Below are 22,034 nucleotides of genomic sequence, written 5' to 3' on the forward strand. Positions count from 1 at the left end.
GAAGGAATGTGTGCATAAATATATAAAATCTCCTTTTCTTGAAAAGCCTATAAATCACTCTGCTCTGCAGGCCAGTGCAAGTGTTTGTGTATGCTAGCAAGTTTGGCTTCATATTGTAATCAGCGAATCAGTCTTAGCCATGTGCAATCCCCCCTTCCCTCGTTCTTGATTATGGGAACTGTGTCTGTTGCGTGATTATTTTTGTTTAAACTAAGTTGTTATTAACCTTTTAAACTGAACTTGTTTTCGTTGGATTGCTTTACAAGCCCTACACTTCATTCCTTTCAATGGAAGTGATGATAAACGATATCAGTCTCCACAACAAGTGTTGATTGGTGTCTAGATTAGCCTGGCATAGTCCAACCTCAAAAAAGTCCACGAGTATAACACATACATTACATGAGCCCAAGGCTAGCTAAACATCAGAGCTCCGGGCAGTAGGACCGAAGGTCGGAACGATTTCATTTCATCCCGGATCATGTCAGATTGCCCAATACATGGCCCGATTTAATGAATGACATCTTGTTCCATCCTTCATTAACAGGCACAGCGCCACATATGAGGCACACTAAACTGTTCCAGTATGACAAATCATGCCATTATCGTTTAGGGGTGTACCCGGCCTAAGAGGCTGTTTATGACTAAGACTTGGCTGTGTATTTTGTCACATTGGCGTATGCGTCTTTATGCCAATGCCACCTTCCCTTATGAATAATCGTGCATCCAAATGTGCAAGGAGACAGACACCCAATGCCAGTGTCTGTAGACATAGAAATACAGGGCCTACTTCAGACCTGATCGCAGCAGCAAAATTGTTCTCTAATTGGCAAAACCATGTGCACTGCATCTGTGGGGCAGATGTAACATGTGCTGAGAGAGTTAGATTTGGGTGGGTTATATTGTTTCTGTGCAGGGTAAATACTGGCTGCTTTATTTTTACACTTCAATTTAGATTTCAGTTTGAACACACCCCACCCAAATCTAACTCTCCCTGCACATGTTATATCTACCCCACCTGCAGTGCACATGGTTTTGCCCATTAGACAACAATTTTGCTGCTGCGATCAGGTCTGACTTAGGCCCACAGTTAGGTGCGTATTTAGACACACCATCGGCCACACCATCTCACAGGCCTATGGCAGGTTCAGTTTCTTCATCCAAGTATGGACTCCTATGTGAGGGTTTCAGTGTATTTGTATGCATCCGCTTTCTGTGACATGCTCCTATAACTCCCACAAGATGCAACATTTCAGTGCTCTCCCCCGTTACCTCCCAGCCACCACCCAGTAACGTCCAATACATTTTCAATACTCTTCTACTGTGCATCGAAATCTGTACTGTGACTTTGTATAAAGAAAACCAGGACTCATGGACAGTGCAACACAGACGCACAAGCAGACAAAAAACATTGCTCCACTACGTCCAATATTGCTGTTGTACTTGACTTAGAATCAGCCCCTAAGACATTAATTCATAAGGATTTGCACAAGTTATATAATTGTAATCATACAAAAATGGTATGCATATAACTGTAACATGCTAATAGCAATTGAAAATATGCAAGATAGATACAAGTTGCATTCATATTTCTGCATTTTAAATGATTAAATAATGATTAGTTACAGTTATAATTGCTGTTTCATTGTTCTGGTGAAAGACCTAGTAGAAGGGACTGTTTCCCTGTCAATTGCACAAAATGCCACATTCAGGAGAATAAAATAATTAATTATGAGCAAGTTATATTTTGTTAATTTTTAATGCATTATCGCATCTAAAATGTCTAAAAGAGTTTGATGAACCAAACTGATTTACCAAAAAGATCAGTTTTATAGTGTCAGCAGTGCTCGATGTCCATATTAGGAGTAATTTGATGTCAGTCTTGGGAATAGGTTTTACACATGTTGCAGATTTTTTTGCTGAAGTTGATGTTATACAGTAAAAGTCACATCATTTATTGTCCTATTAGGTATCCCAAGGATCTTCAGTTAAGTATGATACAGAAAGCTCTCCACCATCACAGTCACAAGAAATACTCCCTTCTGGTAATGAGCACCTGTTGCAGTGGTCCATGAATAAGTATGGAGCTGTCACATCTTTTACCGAAGTCAAAATGACCAAAAATATTCACATTAAAGTGGGAGAAGGTATGTGATATTTTGTATGGTAGATGTTTTTGTAGTTCACTTAATAAAAGAGGTGAGGGAGGAAATGTATCCAGTGTGATGTTCTCCAAAATGGTACTGAATATCATTGGGTCATATCACAGCATAAGTCTTTAACAATGTTTTAGCTTGATTGTCTTTCATCTGAGACTATAAATGGCAAAGTGTTCTAGGGTGCAGTAGAACTCTGTTACTGGAGCAATCAACTCTCTTATAAAGGGCCCCATACACTTATCCGACCGTTGTCCTTTTGCATCCGATGTATCCTGGGTGATCCCAGCCATGCCCCTAGGTCGGACCAGATTGAATGTGCAGCACATTCAATCTGGAGGATTCGATCCGATGCTCACGGGAACGCGCATCGGATCGGACCGGAGACACCTAAAAAATGCCCGTTTTCACCCAATATATCGGGTTAAATGCCCAAATTGGCCTGAAATCGGGCATAATCGCTCTAGTGTATGGGGCCCTTAACACCTTCATTAGCCAGCAAGTAATAATAGTAATATTAGGCAACTATGGGCAACCAACCAGGGCATCTGGGTCTCAGGGTGACGTGTTTGGTATGTGGAAGCCTCCTTGACATGCTTAGTTACTCCTGGGGATAGATTAACTAAGGGGCAGTTTATTATATCAGATGATCATCGTCAGTCAGCATTGACAGATTGCATTTAACTGGTGCTAGAAATAAATGCTAAACTGGACGCATTGATTGTCAGCATCTTTCATAAACTTCCTCTTAGTAAATCTACAAGCTACTCTAAAGTTGACCATCAACTGAACAATTGTCGTTTCAACTTGCTGACTAAATGGAAGGTTGGAACCATAATCACTTATCATCTGTTAGTGTGAAAATGCTAAAAAAAAAAAGGTCAAAAACAGTTTGTTCAAAACTGATTTGTTTTTCCCACAGGTTGGATGCACCCAATCTCCAACCAGCTGATATCATTCTAATCATTACTGTCTATGAGGAAAAGTGCCCACATTTTCCATTAGCTGAATGATTCTGAAGTCACAGAAGCTGGCAGACACTGTCCCGACCCCCCCCCCCCCCCCAGAGAAATCATCCATCATGCCAACTTTCCTGGAGCTAGTTGGAATTATGGTGGAGGGACCCCAATGTTGTTTGCCTTCCCTCTATTGACCAGCCCAGGCTGGCAGTCTGGAGTGCTAGTTACCCTGAAATCAGGGTGGACCCTACACTGGTTTCCCACCTTGGGGTAACCAATACTAAGCTTAGAGCTTTTTATTTATTTGAATTCTTTAGTTGTTCTTCAAGGAGGTGTAGTTTGCTTCTTGACCAACTACTTTTGTCCAATCTTTCATTTAAATTCAGCTTGCAGTCAGTCGGGCAGGTCTGATGTAAAAGTTTAAAAGTTACTTAGCGTATGGAGCCAACTTTTAGTTGGTCAGATACCCTTCAGTTGGAGCAAAAGTTTATCAGTGTATGGCCAGCTGAAGATAGTGTATGTAGTGCCTACCCTCTGTTCTGGCTCATCAGCAAATTAGAGTGACATATTTTTAGTGTGAAATCTCTGTTAGGACCAACTCAAACACTATGATCTAATGAACTTCATTTTTGTATGAAACATCATACAAAGGAAACAAATTGCCATGTTTATTAATGGACCAGCTCAGCGCTGTAGGCTGCTGTTGTAACTCCTTCAGGCACACATTACTCACCTTTCATACAGTCATCTCTATGCCATGAATCCCTTTAAGAGTTTGGAGTGTATGCATTTGAGCGCAATAATTCAGTTATGCCCTGAAATGAAGTTAAAAACATTGTTATGTTGGTTTATTGAAACAACATTTTATTAAGATTACCCAGATAATGTTTATATAAAGTGCCACAACTGTACATAGCAATGGATAATGCTGTTCATGAGCCTAAAATATTTACATACCCAGAGTAGTACTGTATACTTTGTAGCTGGACATGGCATAAGATTTGCTCTTGAGATGTTAAAGGGCCCCAAGATTCATCCTACTGAATGCAAAAATATTATTATTACGCTTTCACATATATAGTAGTTGTGCCCGCTGTGCCCCCAGTAGTTGTGCCCCCAGTAGTTGTGCCCCCTGTCGCTGTGCCCCCTAGCAGCCGCTTACAAACACAAAAAATAAACAAAAAACAATACTTACCAGCCCCGCTCCTGCTCCCGACCGCTGCTGCCCCGTCTGCCCGCCCGCTCCTCTCAATGGGAGAGATGTCATGATATCTCTCCATAGCAGCGCCGCACTGACACTAGAGGCCTGTTATGACCTCTAGTGTGTGACGATGGAGCCGGCTGCAGCGGGCGCCCACACAGCCCACGGCGTCTGCTGTAGCCGGGGAGCGGGATGCGGGTAGGCGGCGGGCGCCTGCGGGTTGACTGCGGCCGCGCCTGCAGGCGCAGCACCCCGGGCGCAGGCACTGCTTGCCTGCGCCAAGAACCGCTCCTGTAGGCCAGCAATGCTATGGAAGTTGGTGGAAAACCAGTTACTGTACTTAGCAGCAGTTCAGTAACTGCAACTTCATTAGCCAGTTGTTCTATAATGGATCATATTGATTTGTATATGTATTGGACCCATGTGAAAAATATCAAGCATAGCTTCTCAACATTTTGTGTTCCTCACAGGACATTTACTGACTTACTTTGTAGGGAACAAAACAAAATGAACTCCACAGTTTGTGCTTTGCTTTTTAATGAAAATGTATTTTGTTTCTCAACAGACAAGAATTTTCCTGCAACATGCAGAATAGAAAAGAAATTCCTGTCTCTGAATTATCTTGCTCGCTATGTGCACCAGCAGCCTGCTATGGGCTGCATTCTAGGGTCCAGAGAAGAGAGAGATGTTTACATCATTGAGCTTGGTTCTCCAAGTTCCAAGCTTTCCAGGTAAAATAAACTGACAGCTGAAATGTGTTTTTATGTACAATTAACTTTTTTATATGCAAAAGTAAATCATTAAGTGTCATTGTTTTTTTGTTGTGGGCAAACACGGATGCGTAGCATTTAGCATTACAACCTCACAGCACTGAGATCATGAGTTCACAAATCAAGCCTATATATGTAGAGTTTGTATGTTCTCTCTCTATATGTTTTTTGGGCTGTTTCTGGATGCTCCCGATTCCTCCTACAATAATTACTAGTTTGAAATATATATCTGTATACATATATGTTAGGGAATTTAGGGGTTGAAGCAGTGATGGCTCTAGAGATGGGGCGCAGTTCAAAATTCAAATAGGGGAGCCACACCTCTGGAGCTGCCACTGGCTTGATGTATCAAGTAGTGAAGAGTGGAGAAGTGGTCCAGTGGAGAAGTGGCCCATAGCAACCAATCAGCTTGCAGGTAGCATTTATCAAGTACCTTCTATTAAATGAAAGGTGCAAGCTGATTGGTTGATATGGGCAACTTCACCACTGGTCCACTTCTCCACTCTTTTCACCACTTGATATATCAACCCCTAAGACTGTGAACCCCAATGCAGCGGGACTGATATTGTTATCCGTACAGTACTGCGCAAATTGGTGGTGCTATAAATAAACATAATAATAATACATATATGGCAACCATTTGCTGGCTGAACTAATATGAGCCATACTAAATCACTATGCACTAGTGACATCACAGGGGCATGTGGCGCAAAGTACCTTCTCGTGAATTTTGGTTTCATACAGTTTACATTTTTGTTTTAGATACTAAAATCACATTATAAGAAAATGTCTTTTCTGTAGCCATATATCTTATAGATATATGCTCATATGAGACATGTGCTTTTAATTTCCAGTACATATTACAGTGCCAAAAACTAATTGCCATTGGAAGTGAAATCTGAGGTACCAGGCAGCTGGCTGCTTTGGCGCATGATACACCCTGTATATTTTTAGGCTCTAGTATTATAACCGTTCTGGTTTTCTCTGCTTTGAATGAAATTCCTTCAATATTTTTTTAAAAGTTACCAGGGATTGAAACTTGGCTATTTTTGTGTTGTAATGACAGTCCTAAGCGCCAGGACTACAGATTTCCTGTAGTGCTGAATTGGATATATTACAATGAAAAACTTATTTCTCCAAAGCAACAACTAAGTCAACAATCACACATGTGGAACGTTCTTCAATGAAGGATTCAGCTCACCTGACAACTAGCTCCGATGTCTGAAGCGTTTTCATGCATCTTCCAGTCTAATGTTAAATGGTGAAATCTATAAAAATTTGCACCATGGTACATTTCAAAATGGCAACCAAAGTCACCTCCATCTGTAACAATATAATCACTGCCATGCCTACCTATTGCTGCTTCACAAAGACAAAGGCAACACCTCTCGTCTCGTCTCATTCTGTGAACAGTAATAACATTTTCATCAACACTCCAAATATTTGTTTAACTGGTATATTGGACCATGCTCGTTCTGTCCCCAGCTCTGGCCTCCGCCCCTCTGCACCATTCCGGTGCTACCTTCCCCCCATATCCCCCCATTTCATACTATTACCCCACTCCCAGAGGTTGGTCCTCCTCTCCTTGGTTTGTCCCATCTACCTAGCAGTGGGAGCCTTTGAGTTTCGAACCCTGGCTTCCACTGGGTACGCATTGAGGAGACAGGACAGACCTTGAGTAACCTTTGTTATATAGATATCTGATATTTTTCTTTCTCCTCCGATTTGTGTACCACAATACAGAGAATGTTCCATCATGCACATCAGTCATTGAAACACTGGGGGTAATTCCAAGTTGATCGCAGCAGGATTTTTTTTAGCAGTTGGGCAAAACCATGTGCACTGCAGGGGAGGCAGATATAACATGTGCAGAGAGAGTTAGATTTGGGTGTGGTGTGTTCAATCTGCAATCTAATTTGCAGTGTAAAAATAAAGCAGCCAGTATTTACCCTGCACAGAAATAAATTAACCCACCTAAATCTAACTCTATCTGCACATGTTATATCTGCCTCCCCTGCAGTGCACATGGTTTTGCCCAACTGCTAAAAAAAATCCTGCTGCGATCAACTTGGAATTACCCCCACAGTGAGGTCATTTTTTAAACCAAGAATATCTCGCTGTGTCATCAGCCAATGTACAAGTTTTGTTAGACCGGTTTGGTTAGCACGTGTTCTTTATTTGGTGAAAATTAATTTGTTTAATTGGTTGAGCAGCTGCTTGTGTAGGATATGTTGAACGGCATTGGTTATACCCGGTAAGCTTTCATTCTGTCATTATTTTCCACATTTAGTTCATTCCAGGTTGACATCGTCATTGACATCAGTCCACGGCATCCCGATGTCCAACTTGTCAAGAACCTTGTACTTATTCTTAAGTGTACAGAAGCCGTCAACTGGGTTATTAGGAATCACAATATTGGAGGCAAATTAGAAGTCCTGGTATGTTTCCTAATATCTCTAGTGCTTATACAGATGTACTAGGTATCTGTCATTCTTATATATACATGTATCAAGTGAGTACAGGAGAACTAGTTGTAGTAATTTATAGTACTTTAAAGTAAAAACAGTCATATGCATGTGAATATAATTGTATTAATTATAACAAGACAAATACATATTTTTATAAAACAATCCTTTTTACCTTCTAGATTCATTTTATTGTCGGTTTGATATCTCAAATACACATAGATTACAGCCTATATTAATGTATTCAGGGTTTTGGTAAGAAGCACGTAAATAGTAATTCTTGTAACCAGACATGGTAAAAGTAAAATCCGTACAACATATGTAACAAATACTTATAGCAATTATCCCTTTTCGTGATTCGATTTAGATTATTCTGTATTTGTTTTTTCTTAACTGTAACCCAGTGGTTCCCAAACTGTTTTGAATCACGGCACCCCTAAGCCAAAAGTTTCTTATTGCAAAATCTAGAAAGAAATATTAAATTAAGTAAATTGTGTTTATATGTCATCCTTAGGCTCAGTTATGTGGTGAGGGACAAGATTTGCTTCTGTTTGTCCACATATTGTATGATTGGAAGTCACCAGCACTGGTTTTGCCTATTACATTGACCATAAATCATTTAAATTGATCCTAGACCACTAATCCAAGGCACCCCTGCAAGTGTCCCGAGGCACCCCAGGGTGCCCAGGCACACAGCTTGAGAACCACTCCTGTAACCTGTAACTCCTGTAATTCCTGACTTGGTGAAGGGAACAAAGTTGGTGTCTCTGCTACAACACAGACTGAGGGGGGTATTCAGGTAGCTCCGATAATTAATAATTTCGGAGCTATTGAATTCGACCCCCTGCGTATTCAGTTGCGGGTTGTTTTCGCACATTTTTGAGGCCTTTTCACCTTTTTTTTTTTTTTTATGAAAAGGCGTTGACGAAAAATCCCTCAAAATCTGCAAAAACAGTCCGCATATTCACCGAAGCGGGTGGGAAAACACGTGGAGTCGCTGATCCACATGTTTTTTGCTCCTTCTGATTTTTTTGCCTAGGCTAAAAAACGGCCCTGCTATTGAATAGGGTGAATCCCCATTCCCCCTAAAAAATGGCGAAAAAGTGCGTTTTTTCACCTAATTGAATACCCCCTAAATGATGAAATTATTGATGTGGTCAGATGGCGTATTGCGCAATACCACTTGTAAGCATCGTGTTAGGGCTATAATTACTTGTCTTGTATGACTGATAAACACTAGGGATTATTAGCCTAGAGGCCAGGAATTTCCCGCTTACATTAAACAAGATGATGGAAACAGTTATGTACTGTGACACAATGAAAGAACTTGCTTCTTATACTTGGTGACAGATTGGTAACATTTCACTTACAATAACATACATTCTAACACCTTGCAGGACTGAGCTTATCTGGAGTGCTGTGTTACTGTATCTCTAGTTTTACTTATTTATAGATGACTAAATTTAGTTTATAAATCCTAGTTATTGAATTCTTATCGTCACCGCTAATAATTAAGTTGATCTTAAATAACCTGTGTTTGGTGCAGTGTTAAGTTTTCATATATTTTGTAGATTACTGGAGGATCTTTAATCCTCACATAAAGTTACATACAGTAGATAATAGCCTAGATATATCAGCAGTCGCTTAGGCAACTGTAAGGGTAAAAACAGGCATAAAAGCAGAGCACTGATATTTGCACAAATTACACCTAGTGCAACCACAGGTACACCCAGCCTTCCTGGCCTTGGGAATTTCAGTCAGTTTTTTAGCATGGCAGGATTGTGCATTGAACTGAAAGTGTTCATACCATAAAGTCACTACAAAGCCCATCATGCTACCATAGTAGGAACCTTCCGTCACTAATTTAAAGTTTTCTGTTTTTCTCTTTAAATACTGATTGTTTATGTCTTAAATGTCTTTGCCTCATTTACTATATATCCTGAATTAATTCCAAGAGACGGGAGACATCTGGTCTATCTTTATTGCAAGTAAACTGTCACAAGTGTGTCACTATTGTTTGCCTGGAAGCTATTGGTTGAGACGTGCGATAAACACAGGATCCGGAATAAGTTCACAGATCCATGTGTTTTTTGCGACTGCGAAGAACGGCACTTATTGTGGATCTTGTTTCTCCAGCCTACGACAGGGGAATCAATTGAACTAATTTACTGCAGCTAATTGAATTTCCCCATATTTTGTTAAAAACAGGAATATATATTTTGCATTTGCACTTAAATTCTTTCTAGCTGCAGGGTAATTATAAGTAAACACACTGGGCCGGTTGTAATGAAGTCTGAGTTGTCCGGAGATATGGGTTCCTGGATGAACTTGGACTTCTTTTGAACGCAGTAATCATGTACAAAGCAAAACCATGCTTTGTAAATGATTGCCACTTTAAAAAACGCCCGAGTTAGGCTGGGAACCCGCACCTCCGACCAACCCGGACTTCATTACATCCGGCCCTATGTATTTGACTGCTGAATGTTCTTCCTTCATCTCTTTTGGAAATAATAGTACTGTGCTGTAAGGAGAGGAAATAATAGTACTGTGCTGTAAGGAGAGGAAATAATAGTACTGTGCTGTAAGGAGAGGAAATAATAGTACTGCGCTGTAAGGAGAGGAAATAATAGTACTGTGCTGTAAGGAGAGGAAATAATAGTACTGTGCTGTAAGGAGAGGAAATAATAGTACTGTGCTGTAAGGAGAGGAAATAATAGTACTGTGCTGTAAGGAGAGGAAATAATAGTACTGTGCTGTAAGGAGAGGAAATAATAGTACTGTGCTGTAAGGAGAGGAAATAATAGTACTGTGCTGTAAGTAGAGGAAATAATAGTACTGTGCTGTAAGGAGAGGAAATAATAGTACTGTGATGTAAGGAGAGGAAATAATAGTACTGTGCTGTAAGGAGAGGAAATAATAGTACTGTGCTGTAAGGAGAGGAAATAATAGTACTGTGCTGTAAGGAGAGGAAATAATAGTACTGTGATGTAAGGAGAGGAAATAATAGTACTGTGCTGTAAGGAGAGGAAATAATAGTACTGTGATGTAAGGAGAGGAAATAATAGTACTGTGCTGTAAGGAGAGGAAATAATAGTACTGTGCTATAAGGAGAGGAAATAATAGTACTGTGCTGTAAGGAGAGGAAATAATAGTACTGTGATGTAAGGAGAGGAAATAATAGTACTGTGCTGTAAGGAGAGGAAATAATAGTACTGTGCTGTAAGGAGAGGAAATAATAGTACTGTGCTGTAAGGAGAGGAAATAATAGTACTGTGATGTAAGGAGAGGAAATAATAGTACTGTTCTGTAAGGAGAGGAAATAATAGTACTGTGCTGTAAGGAGAGGAAATAATAGTACTGTGATGTAAGGAGAGGAAATAATAGTACTGTGCTGTAAGGAGAGGAAATAATAGTACTGTGATGTAAGGAGAGGAAATAATAGTACTGTGCTGTAAGGAGAGGAAATAATAGTACTGTGCTGTAAGGAGAGGAAATAATAGTACTGTGCTGTAAGGAGAGGAAATAATAGTACTGTGATGTAAGGAGAGGAAATAATAGTACTGTGCTGTAAGGAGAGGAAATAATAGTACTGTGATGTAAGGAGAGGAAATAATAGTACTGTGCTGTAAGGAGAGGAAATAATAGTACTGTGCTGTAAGGAGAGGAAATAATAGTACTGTGCTGTAAGGAGAGGAAATAATAGTACTGTGATGTAAGGAGAGGAAATAATAGTACTGTGCTGTAAGGAGAGGAAATAATAGTACTGTGATGTAAGGAGAGGAAATAATAGTACTGTGGTGTAAGGAATAATAGTACTGTGATGTAAGGAGAGGAAATAATAGTACTGTGATGTAAGGAGAGGAAATAATAGTACTGTGCTGTAAGGAGAGGAAATAATAGTACTGTGCTGTAAGGAGAGGAAATAATAGTACTGTGCTGTAAGGAGAGGAAATAATAGTACTGTGCTGTAAGGAGAGGAAATAATAGTACTGTGCTGTAAGGAGAGGAAATAATAGTACTGTGATGTAAGGAGAGGAAATAATAGTACTGTGCTGTAAGGAGAGGAAATAATAGTACTGTGCTGTAAGGAGAGGAAATAATAGTACTGTGCTGTAAGGAGAGGAAATAATAGTACTGTGATGTAAGGAGAGGAAATAATAGTACTGTGCTGTAAGGAGAGGAAATAATAGTACTGTGCTGTAAGGAGAGGAAATAATAGTACTGTGCTGTAAGGAGAGGAAATAATAGTACTGTGATGTAAGGAGAGGAAATAATAGTACTGTGGTGTAAGGAATAATAGTACTGTGATGTAAGGAGAGGAAATAATAGTACTGTGATGTAAGGAGAGGAAATAATAGTACTGTGCTGTAAGGAGAGGAAATAATAGTACTGTGCTGTAAGGAGAGGAAATAATAGTACTGTGCTGTAAGGAGAGGAAATAATAGTACTGTGCTGTAAGGAGAGGAAATAATAGTACTGTGCTGTAAGGAGAGGAAATAATAGTACTGTGATGTAAGGAGAGGAAATAATAGTACTGTGCTGTAAGGAGAGGAAATAATAGTACTGTGCTGTAAGGAGAGGAAATAATAGTACTGTGCTGTAAGGAGAGGAAATAATAGTACTGTGATGTAAGGAGAGGAAATAATAGTACTGTGCTGTAAGGAGAGGAAATAATAGTACTGTGCTGTAAGGAGAGGAAATAATAGTACTGTGGTGTAAGGAATAATAGTACTGTGATGTAAGGAGAGGAAATAATAGTACTGTGATGTAAGGAGAGGAAATAATAGTACTGTGCTGTAAGGAGCAGTATACGAGTAGAATAGAGACATCTTTTTTGGATAATAAACATATCTCCATACTGTTGTGATTTAGGCGGGTAAGTCCTGGTTGGAAGACTCAGTGCCAAAGTACTGATCGGGTAAGCTTTAGCCCTGTTGGGCTTAAAGTTGGAAGATACAGTATGTCCTGTTTGCTGCTGTTCTGCATTTTAAGAACCAGGATGGATAGTCCAGTTCAATGGTAGTACTTGTCACTCCCCAGTAACCTGTGGCCATGTCCCACATGTCATGTGACCATACCCCCTCCAGGTGCATACTGATCCTAATCCCCAACAGCAAAGTTGGGAGGTATGCAAGTATATTTTATAAAGTTAGTTAGTAAGAATTGCTCAGTATATCTGCTGCTCTTCATTTCAAAGCTGTTCCCATGAAACTACAGGGGGAGATATATCAAAGCTCGGAGAGAGCGAGCTTTTGGCTGCCTTTTTACAGGCTGTGTTTGAAAAATGAAAGAAGCTGATCGGTACTTTATCTTTTTCCACTTTATCTCTCTCCAAGCTTTGATACATCTCCCCATTTGTAAGATGGCAGACTCGTGACACATTCCCTTTAAATGAAATGTCGTTGGGCAATTTAAACCAATCAGTAGTTACTAAGCAATTTAGTGGAAATATGCATCAGGGACAGATTTCTGTTTCCCAGTGGGCAGCAGTGTTTATTTCTAATTTGGTTTCATGTTATTTTGGTCAGTGTAAACCATGGAGAATTGCTCTGTTGCTGTATCGTACTTAGGGGCTGTCCCAATGCAGTGTGAACCAGGCCTGACCTTAAATGTTTCCACTTCAGCTTTTCGTTCACTTACATCTGGGTCTTCTCGACCTCGCTGCTTCATGATTAGCTATTGCTATAAATATTTAAAAAGAAGAATTAAAGTTTGGGTCTTTAAAAAGAAGAATTAAAGTTTGGGTTTTTTGTCGTGCACAATTAACCCTTTCATTGCTCACTGCTGGCTTTGCCTAATCCGACAGGTATGAAGCGCACAACATGCTATGACTAGAGAAGGGAAATCCACATATTATGGGTAGCTGTAGCCTGCCAAATCTTCTTATTTGAAACATGTGCTTTTCATTTTTTTTTTTCAAGATAACTAAATTGTCATTTTTTTACTAGTCTTTCTTTTGGAAACATTTTCACTCATTCATGTACAGGAAGAACAGGCCTAAGTTTTTCTCTGAGAAATTTCAGTGTACAATGCGACTTAAGGGGGGTACACACGGAGAGTTTTTTGCTTAATTTCTTAGCATTCTGACTAGAGTGCCTAGAAACTAAGCACGGATCACTCCGTGTGTATTCCCCATAGTGATAGCGATGCACGGCCTTAGGCGTCGCTACTGCCAGCTCTAGATTGGCCTGCATGCAGGCACAATCTGGCTGGATCACAAGGCTCTCATTGAGCCTTGCTGCCTAGTTAGGATCGGGCTAGAACACATTGCAGCGTGTGTACAGACACCCCTTACCCCCTGCGATGTGGCTAAGCCCACATCGGGCTCAGCACACATCGCGCTGAGCCCAAATCGGGCCGTGTGTACCCCCCTTTAGAGGATACTAGGGCTTGCATTGCCTCAAGCACTGAAAGCCACAGGTTGCGTAAATTGTTCCTACATCTTGTGTTTCATTTGTTGGAATTCTAGGAAATTACCATATTACTGTACTGCTAAGGTATACTTTTGTAATATTCGTAGCATATACATTTTGCAGTTACAGGATAATACATATTTACAGCATTGTCTTTCTCCTACTCTTTCCCCTGATTCATTCATTTTGTGCCCCCTACTTTCTCACCCCTATAGATCTCTTTCTGTATCTTTTTATATAAAGTTATATATAATATTACACATATCTCTTAGTTTGTTCTGGCTGGGAAGTGGTTAATGATCAGTCCCAGCTTGTTTCTCTCTGAATACAGTACAATAGTCTAAATTTAGGTCTGGAGCAGTCATATATACATTGGGATTGGCAGAAACCAGCATGCTTTCTCAGCTCCAAACCCAACTTAGTGAACAAGCGGCCTTCCTCTGAATATGTTCTATGTAGGCTGTACGAGGTTAAGAATCTTCTTACTGTTGGTCTAGCTATACATTTATATATTAATTTATCTCTTTCATCTCTACTTTAATTGTAATGATCAATGCGTTCTCCTCTAAAATATGAAAAATTGCACGTTTACATACAGATGTAGCCATGCTCGTATTTGCTTTGAGTCAGCATGCTGCAACACGGCTTGCTGCATGGCGTGCCAGGCTGCGGCTATTCGCAGCCGATGATCGCTTCATTAATTCACAGCTGGCCATGGCTGCGAATAGTCGCAGCCTGGCACGCCATGCAGCATGCTGTGATGCAACCTGCTACATCGCAGTAAGCTGAGCATGGTCACACCTGTAGTAAATGATAGAATGTCCCTACAGAGGATTAAGTATGATACCCTGATGGACAGGATGCCAGCTGTCAGAATACCGACAGCCCCCCAGAAAGTAAACTAACCCTCCCCTCCCTTGTGGCTCCCTAACCCTAACCCTCCCTTCCCGCTGCCTAAACTTAACCCTCCCCTCTTGGTGCCTAATCCTAACATCCCCTGGTAAGTGCCTAACCCCCTCTCCCCGGTACCTAACCATACTCTTCCCGTCCCTGCACCATAACCCCCCTTTTAATGCCTAAACCTAACCTCCCACCCCCCGCAGCAGGACGTGAGCACGTCCCGATGAAAGAATGGTCGCAAATCTGAGCATTTGTATTTTGACGCCGGGAACCCATCTCTTGTCTGTATTTAGACGCCAGGCTTATGCCATCGGTCAGGATTCCGGTGACGGTATTTCGACCTCCGGGATCCCGTCTGGCGCCAATTTAACTGCATCCCTCTATAGATACATCCATCTTCCTTTTCTATAGATTTCTGTATGTTCCTTGGCTTGTATAGTTACCTACATCCCCACAGGATGTGCCTGGAACTGTCTCCTGCAGTATTTCTGGCCCCATACAGAGAGATGGTCCTAGTTATGTTCTCTATGAGACAGCATCTAGACACCATCCCTGCATCCACATGGTTCGTTTTCCACAGCTTCATCTCACTGTCTCAGTAAGGAACCCTCGTAGCCCAAAGCTCACTCCTCCTAACCTTACCTATAACGTTTCTTCCATCAATATACAGCTGTTGCTTAGCAATACCCGTTGCCTTTCCCAGCCGCCACTACCAACCGTTGAGAAGATCAATATGAGTGCCAGCACAGCAGCACTATCAAACGTATCCTGGCAACACTGACTTAGAGGTCTATTTACTAAGCCTTGGATGGAGATAAAGTATCAGCCTATCTGTCATTTTTCAAACCCAGCATGTGACATGGCAGTTAGGAGCCGATTAGCTGGGACTTTATCTCCGTCGGATTCATCTCCATCCGAGGGTTAGTAAATAGACCCCTGAGACACTTATTTTGCCTCATGGTAGGTACTTCACTGCATGTATGTAGGTTTTCAAAGCTTAATATAAAACAGAAACGTGGTCATATTTAAAAACTCAACATTGACGCTGTTTTATGTCAGAAAGGTATTCAATCTGACGTAACAGACATTTACACGCAGGTCACTAAAGCACCCAGCAGACGTCTAGAGGTATGGAGGCCATCTTGGTTCCACAAAATGCACCCAGGTGTGCTGCCTGTACTGAAAATTAGACCAATAAATTGGTCTAGATAATAACTTTTGAGTAAAATATTCCCATGGGATAAGAATCTCAACACAATCATTTATTTCTGAAGGAATTCACGCTATGTGTATAGTTTTACTTTTAAAGAAAATGATGATTTGAAATAGACATGGCTTGTTATATTTGGGCGAAATAAGATGCACATGGAAATTCTTTTCATACCAGCATGAAAATACTTCAGTTTACATTAACAAAAAGGAGCCACGAAACTGAAATAGCTCTTGGGGCCAAGATGCATTTTTGTTGGGAATAAAGATAGATTTGTCTCAATAAATATATTGGATAGTTACAGTACCTGATCATCCAGTTTTACATAATCTGGCTCCATCAGGAGATGTGAAATCCAGGTCTCTTCTAGGTCCTCTAATCCGAAACAGAAGAATAAGGTCATAAATATTTTCACAGATGTTAGTAATGTAGTTAGCAAAGCACATTTTATTTGCGTACAGTGCAGGGCACCCAATCACGTTGTTTATATCTAATCTCAGTCTGTTATTCAAGGAAAGTAGGAACTTTATAACCACGTTTCATGTTGTGAGATTTCAAGCTAGTTTGAGGTCACTTATTGTGGGAATCAAGTGAAAATACCTTTCCATTAGTGATCAAACAGCTTGTCCAGCAACGAATTCTAAAATCTTATTTCTTCCCAGCAAGACTTTCTCTGGTTAGCACTGTGGGGCCCCTGAAGTGAAATACATGAAGAACCCTCTTTATCCACCTGCAAAACGGGCATAATATGTGTTTGTGTACCCTTAAGGTGCATACACACTTGCCGAGAAAGTAAACAGCGTCGCTCATTTTCACCCTTCCTGAGCAACGTAGTTTTCTTTCTCGCCAAGTGTGTATGCCGCCACCGCCGAGCGATGCACGCGGGTCATTAACGACCCTCGCTGTCGGCTGTGCATGCAGCTCAATTTGGACTGTCTTCCAAAAAGCGTGGCGTGACATCACTGAACAATATGGTCGTCATATCGCTTAGTGTGTACGCACTGCCGCCGACCACCCCGGCAGTGAAGGGAACACACTAGGCGACGTCGCTCATAGAGCACATCGCCTAGTGTGTACCCACCTTTAGTTCTAAACTCCAGTATAAACAAAAGAAATTAGTTAAAAATTAAAAAAAAATATATAACAATGCTGGACTAAATTGGGGCATGTAGCCATGTTCCAAGTTTACATCTCATTGCATCTCTAAAGCTGCAGCCACAGAAGTGAAAATGTGGCACCAGCAAGGGTTCATTCATATATGGCACAAAGACCTGATCATACCCCCAGCATAGTGATACCTTACTGTACATATCTGCGGCTGGGGCCTGAAATTCCCATTGTGGCATGGCCACGTGCCATTCGTACCTGGGCTGGGGCCCTACATTTCTGGCAGCCCTAGGCACCAGATGATACAGTATGTTGGACGCTTCACCAGTGGAACTAGATTTTTAAAGATTTGTTTTTCCTAAAGCGAGTACCGCATTGTACTCTTTTTATATGCATAGCCATCCGCTGTTATATGTACAGACCAAACAAGCTTAACTAACTTCGATCCTATCGGTTATTCAGAAAGTGTACAGCAGCATGTCAACAATAGTCCATGACCAGAGAATTCCTGAGTATTGTATTAGAATAATAACTTATGGGAGATTAGCCATGATAACGTGTTAAGTTAACGCGTGTTAACATACCTATCACACGTTAATTCCGCTTGTCACCAGTATGCACACTCCTGTTTATTGCGCAATTCAATTACAAATAGCAAAATCGGAATTTCAGGGGAGAATTCTTGCATGTGTTGCAAGCGTTAAGTATAGGTGACAATGGGGAAATCTGCCTGTACCCCTAAAAAAGACAAAGTAATATAGGATAACAGTATAGAAGTCTATTATTGACCATGAAAAACGTATTTGGAGTTTCTCTGACGTCCTAGTGGATGCTGGGACTCCGTAAGGACCATGGGGAATAGCGGCTCCGCAGGAGACAGGGCACAAAATAAAAGCTTAAGGATCAGGTGGTGTGCACTGGCTCCTCCCCCCATGACCCTCCTCCAAGCCTCAGTTAGATTTTTGTGCCCGGCCGAGAAGGGTGCAATCTAGGTGGCTCTCCTGAGCTGCTTAGAATAAAAGTTTAGTTTAGGTTTTTTTGTTTTCAGTGAGTCCTGCTGGCAACAGGCTCACTGCATCGTGGGACTAAGGGGAGAAGAAACGGACTCACCTGAGTGCAGAGTGGATCGGGTTTCTTAGGCTACTGGACATTAGCTCCAGAGGGACGATCACAGGTTCAGCCTGGATGGGTCACCGGAGCCGCGCCGCCGTCCCCCTTACAGAGCCAGAAGAGACGAAGAGGTCCGGTGAAATCGGCGGCAGAAGACATCCTGTCTTCAGTCTAAGGTAGCGCACAGCACCGCAGCTGTGCGCCATTGCTCTCAGCACACTTCACACTCCGGTCACTGAGGGTGCAGGGCGCTGGGGGGGAGCGCCCTGAGACGCAATATAACAATATACCTTAGGTGGCAAAAAGAATACATCACATATAGCTCCTGGGCTATATGGATGTATTTTAATCCCCTGCCATTTTTTACACAAAAAAGCGGGAGATAAGGACGTCGTGAAGGGGCGGAGCCTATCTCCTCAGCACACAAGCGCCATTTTCCCTCACAGCTCCGCTGGAAGGACGGCTCCCTGACTCTCCCCTGCAGTCCTGCTTCAGAATCAGGGTAAAAAAGAGAAGGGGGGGCATTTTTGGCAGCAAATAACGATAATAACAGCAGCTATAAGGGAATAACACTTATATAAGGTTATCCCTGTATATATATATATATATATATAGCGCTGGGTGTGTGCTGGCAGACTCTCCCTCTGTCTCTCCAAAGGGCTAAGTGGGGTCCTGTCCTCTATCAGAGCATTCCCGGTGTGTGTGCTGTGTGTCGGTACGCGTGTGTCGACATGTATGAGGAGGAAAATGATGTGGAGGCGGAGCAGTTGCCTGTGTTGGTGATGTCACCCCCTAGGGAGTCGACACCTGACTGGATGATTGTATTTAAACAATTAAGTGATAATGTCAGCAATTTGCAAAAAACTGTTGACGACATGAGACAGCCGGCAAATCAATTAGTGCCTGTCCAGGCGTCTCAGACACCGTCAGGGGCGCTAAAACGCCCGTTACCTCAGTGGGTCGACACAGACCCTGACACAGATACTGAGTCTAGTGTCGACGGTGACGAGACAAACGTAATGTCCAGTAGGGCCACACGTTACATGATCACGGCAATGAAAGAGGCATTGAACCTTTCTGACACTACAAGTACCACAAAGAAGGGTATTATGTGGGGTGAGAAAAAACTACCAATAGTTTTTCCTGAGTTAGAGGAAATAAATGAGGTGTGTGAAAAAGCGTGGGTTTCCCCCGATAAAAAACAGCTTATTTCTAAAAAATTATTAGCATTATATCCCTTCCCGCCAGAGGTTAGGGCGCGTTGGGAAACACCCCCTAGGGTAGATAAGGCGCTCACACGTTTATCTAAACAAGTAGCGTTACCGTCTCCTGATACGGCCACCCTCAAAGAACCAGCTGATAGAAGGCTGGAAAATATCCTAAAAAGTATATACACACATACTGGTGTTATACTGCGACCAGCAATCGCCTCAGCCTGGATGTGCAGTGCTGGAGTCGCATGGTCGGATTCCCTGACTGAGAATATTGATACCCTGGATAGGGACAATATTTTGTTAACTATAGAACATTTAAAGGATGCATTACTATATATGCGTGATGCACAGAGGGATATTTGCACCCTGGCATCAAGAGTAAGTGCTATGTCCATCTCTGCCAGAAGAGCGTTATGGACGCGACAGTGGTCAGGGGATGCGGATTCCAAATGGCACATGGAAGTATTGCCGTATAAAGGGGAGGAGTTATTTGGGGCTGGTCTATCGGACCTGGTGGCCACGGCAACGGCTGGAAAATCCACCTTTTTACCCCAGGTCACTCCACATCAGCAGAAAAAGACACTGTCTTTTCAAACTCAGTCCTTTCGTTCCCATAAGTACAAGCGAGCAAAAGGCCACTCTTTTCTGCCCCGGGGCAGAGGAAGAGGAAAAAGACTGCACCATGCAGCCGCTTCACAGGAGCAGAAGCCCTCCCCTGCTTCTGCCAAGTCTTCAGCATGACGCTGGGGCTTTACAAGCAGACTCAGATATGGTGGGGGCCCGTCTCAAGAATTTCAACGCGCAGTGGGCTCACTCGCAAGTGGATCCCTGGATTCTACAGGTAGTATCGCAAGGGTACAAACTGGAATTCGAGGCGTTTCCCCCTCGTCGGTTCCTGAAGTCTGCTTTACCAAAGTCTCCCTCCGACAGGGAGGCAATTTTGGAAGCCATTCACAAGCTGTATTCCCAGCAGGTGATAATCAAGGTACCCCTCCTGCAACAAGGAAAGGGGTATTATTCCACGCTGTTTGTGGTACCGAAGCCGGACGGCTCGGTGAGACCAATTTTAAATCTGAAATCCTTGAACACTTACATAAAAAGGTTCAAATTCAAGATGGAGTCACTCAGAGCAGTGATAGCGAACCTGGAAGAAGGGGACTATATGGTGTCTCTGGACATCAAAGATGCTTATCTCCACGTCCCAATATACCCTTCTCACCAAGGGTACCTCAGGTTTGTAGTACAAAACTGTCATTATCAGTTTCAGACGCTGCCGTTTGGATTGTCCACGGCACCTCGGGTCTTTACCAAGGTAATGGCCGAAATGATGATTCTTCTACGAAGAAAAGGCATTTTAATTATCCCTTACTTGGACGATCTCCTGATAAGGGCAAGATCCAGGGAACAGTTAGAAGTCGGAGTAGCACTATCTCAGGTAGTGTTACGTCAGCACGGGTGGATTCTAAATATTCCAAAATCGCAGCTGATTCCAACGACACGTCTACTGTTCCTAGGAATGATTCTGGACACAGTCCAGAAGAAGGTGTTTCTCCCGGAGGAGAAGGCCAGGGAGTTATCCGAGCTAGTCAGGAACCTCCTAAAACCAGGCCAGGTCTCAGTGCATCAGTGCACGAGGGTCCTGGGAAAAATGGTGGCTTCTTACGAAGCGATTCCATTCGGAAGATTCCATGCAAGAACATTTCAGTGGGATCTACTGGACAAATGGTCCGGATCGCATCTGCAGATGCATCAGCGGATAACCCTGTCGCCAAGGACAAGGGTGTCTCTCCTGTGGTGGCTGCAGAGTGCTCATCTACTAGAGGGCCGCAGATTTGGCATTCAGGATTGGATCCTGGTAACCACGGATGCCAGCCTGAGAGGCTGGGGAGCAGTCACACAGGGAAGGAATTTCCAGGGCTTGTGGTCAAGCATGGAAACATCTCTTCATATAAACATTCTGGAACTAAGGGCCATTTACAATGCCCTAAGTCAAGCAAAACCTCTGCTTCAGGGTCAGGCGGTGTTGATCCAATCGGACAACATCACGTCAGTCGCCCACGTAAACAGACAGGGCGGCACGAGAAGCAGGAGGGCAATGGCAGAAGCTGCAAGGATTCTTCGCTGGGCGGAAAATCATGTGATAGCAGTCAGCAGTGTTCATTCCGGGAGTGGACAACTGGGAAGCAGACTTCCTCAGCAGACACGACCTTCACCCGGGAGAGTGGGGACTTCACCCAGAAGTCTTCCACCTGATTGTAAACCGTTGGGAAAAACCAAAGGTGGACATGATGGCGTCCCGTCTAAACAAAAAACTGGACAGATATTGCGCCAGGTCAAGGGACACTCAGGCAATAGCAGTGGACGCTCTGGTAACGCCGTGGGTGTACCAGTCAGTGTATGTGTTCCCTCCTCTGCCTCTCATACCAAAAGTACTGAGAATCATAAGAAGGAGAGGAGTAAGAACTATACTCGTGGTCCCGGATTGGCCAAGAAGGACTTGGTACCCGGAACTTCAAGAGATGCTCACGGACG

At 42.4% G+C, this 22,034-nt stretch overlaps 1 protein-coding gene across 2 annotated transcripts in view; it reads left to right on the plus strand.

Annotated features, from left to right (window-relative positions):
* The window catches only part of TGFBR3 (transforming growth factor beta receptor 3), a 303,293-nt gene that overhangs the window by 189,886 nt on the left and 91,373 nt on the right, over positions 1–22,034 (plus strand). For both annotated transcript variants that reach the window (XM_063939908.1, XM_063939909.1), the window contains exons 5-7: positions 1,967–2,144; positions 4,879–5,044; positions 7,374–7,521. In XM_063939908.1, coding sequence (XP_063795978.1) covers positions 1,967–2,144; positions 4,879–5,044; positions 7,374–7,521 — 492 coding nt within the window. The remainder of the gene's footprint in view (positions 1–1,966; positions 2,145–4,878; positions 5,045–7,373; positions 7,522–22,034) is intronic.

Source organism: Pseudophryne corroboree, chromosome 9 (assembly GCF_028390025.1).
Source record: "Pseudophryne corroboree isolate aPseCor3 chromosome 9, aPseCor3.hap2, whole genome shotgun sequence".
Taxonomy (NCBI): Eukaryota; Metazoa; Chordata; class Amphibia; order Anura; family Myobatrachidae; genus Pseudophryne; species Pseudophryne corroboree.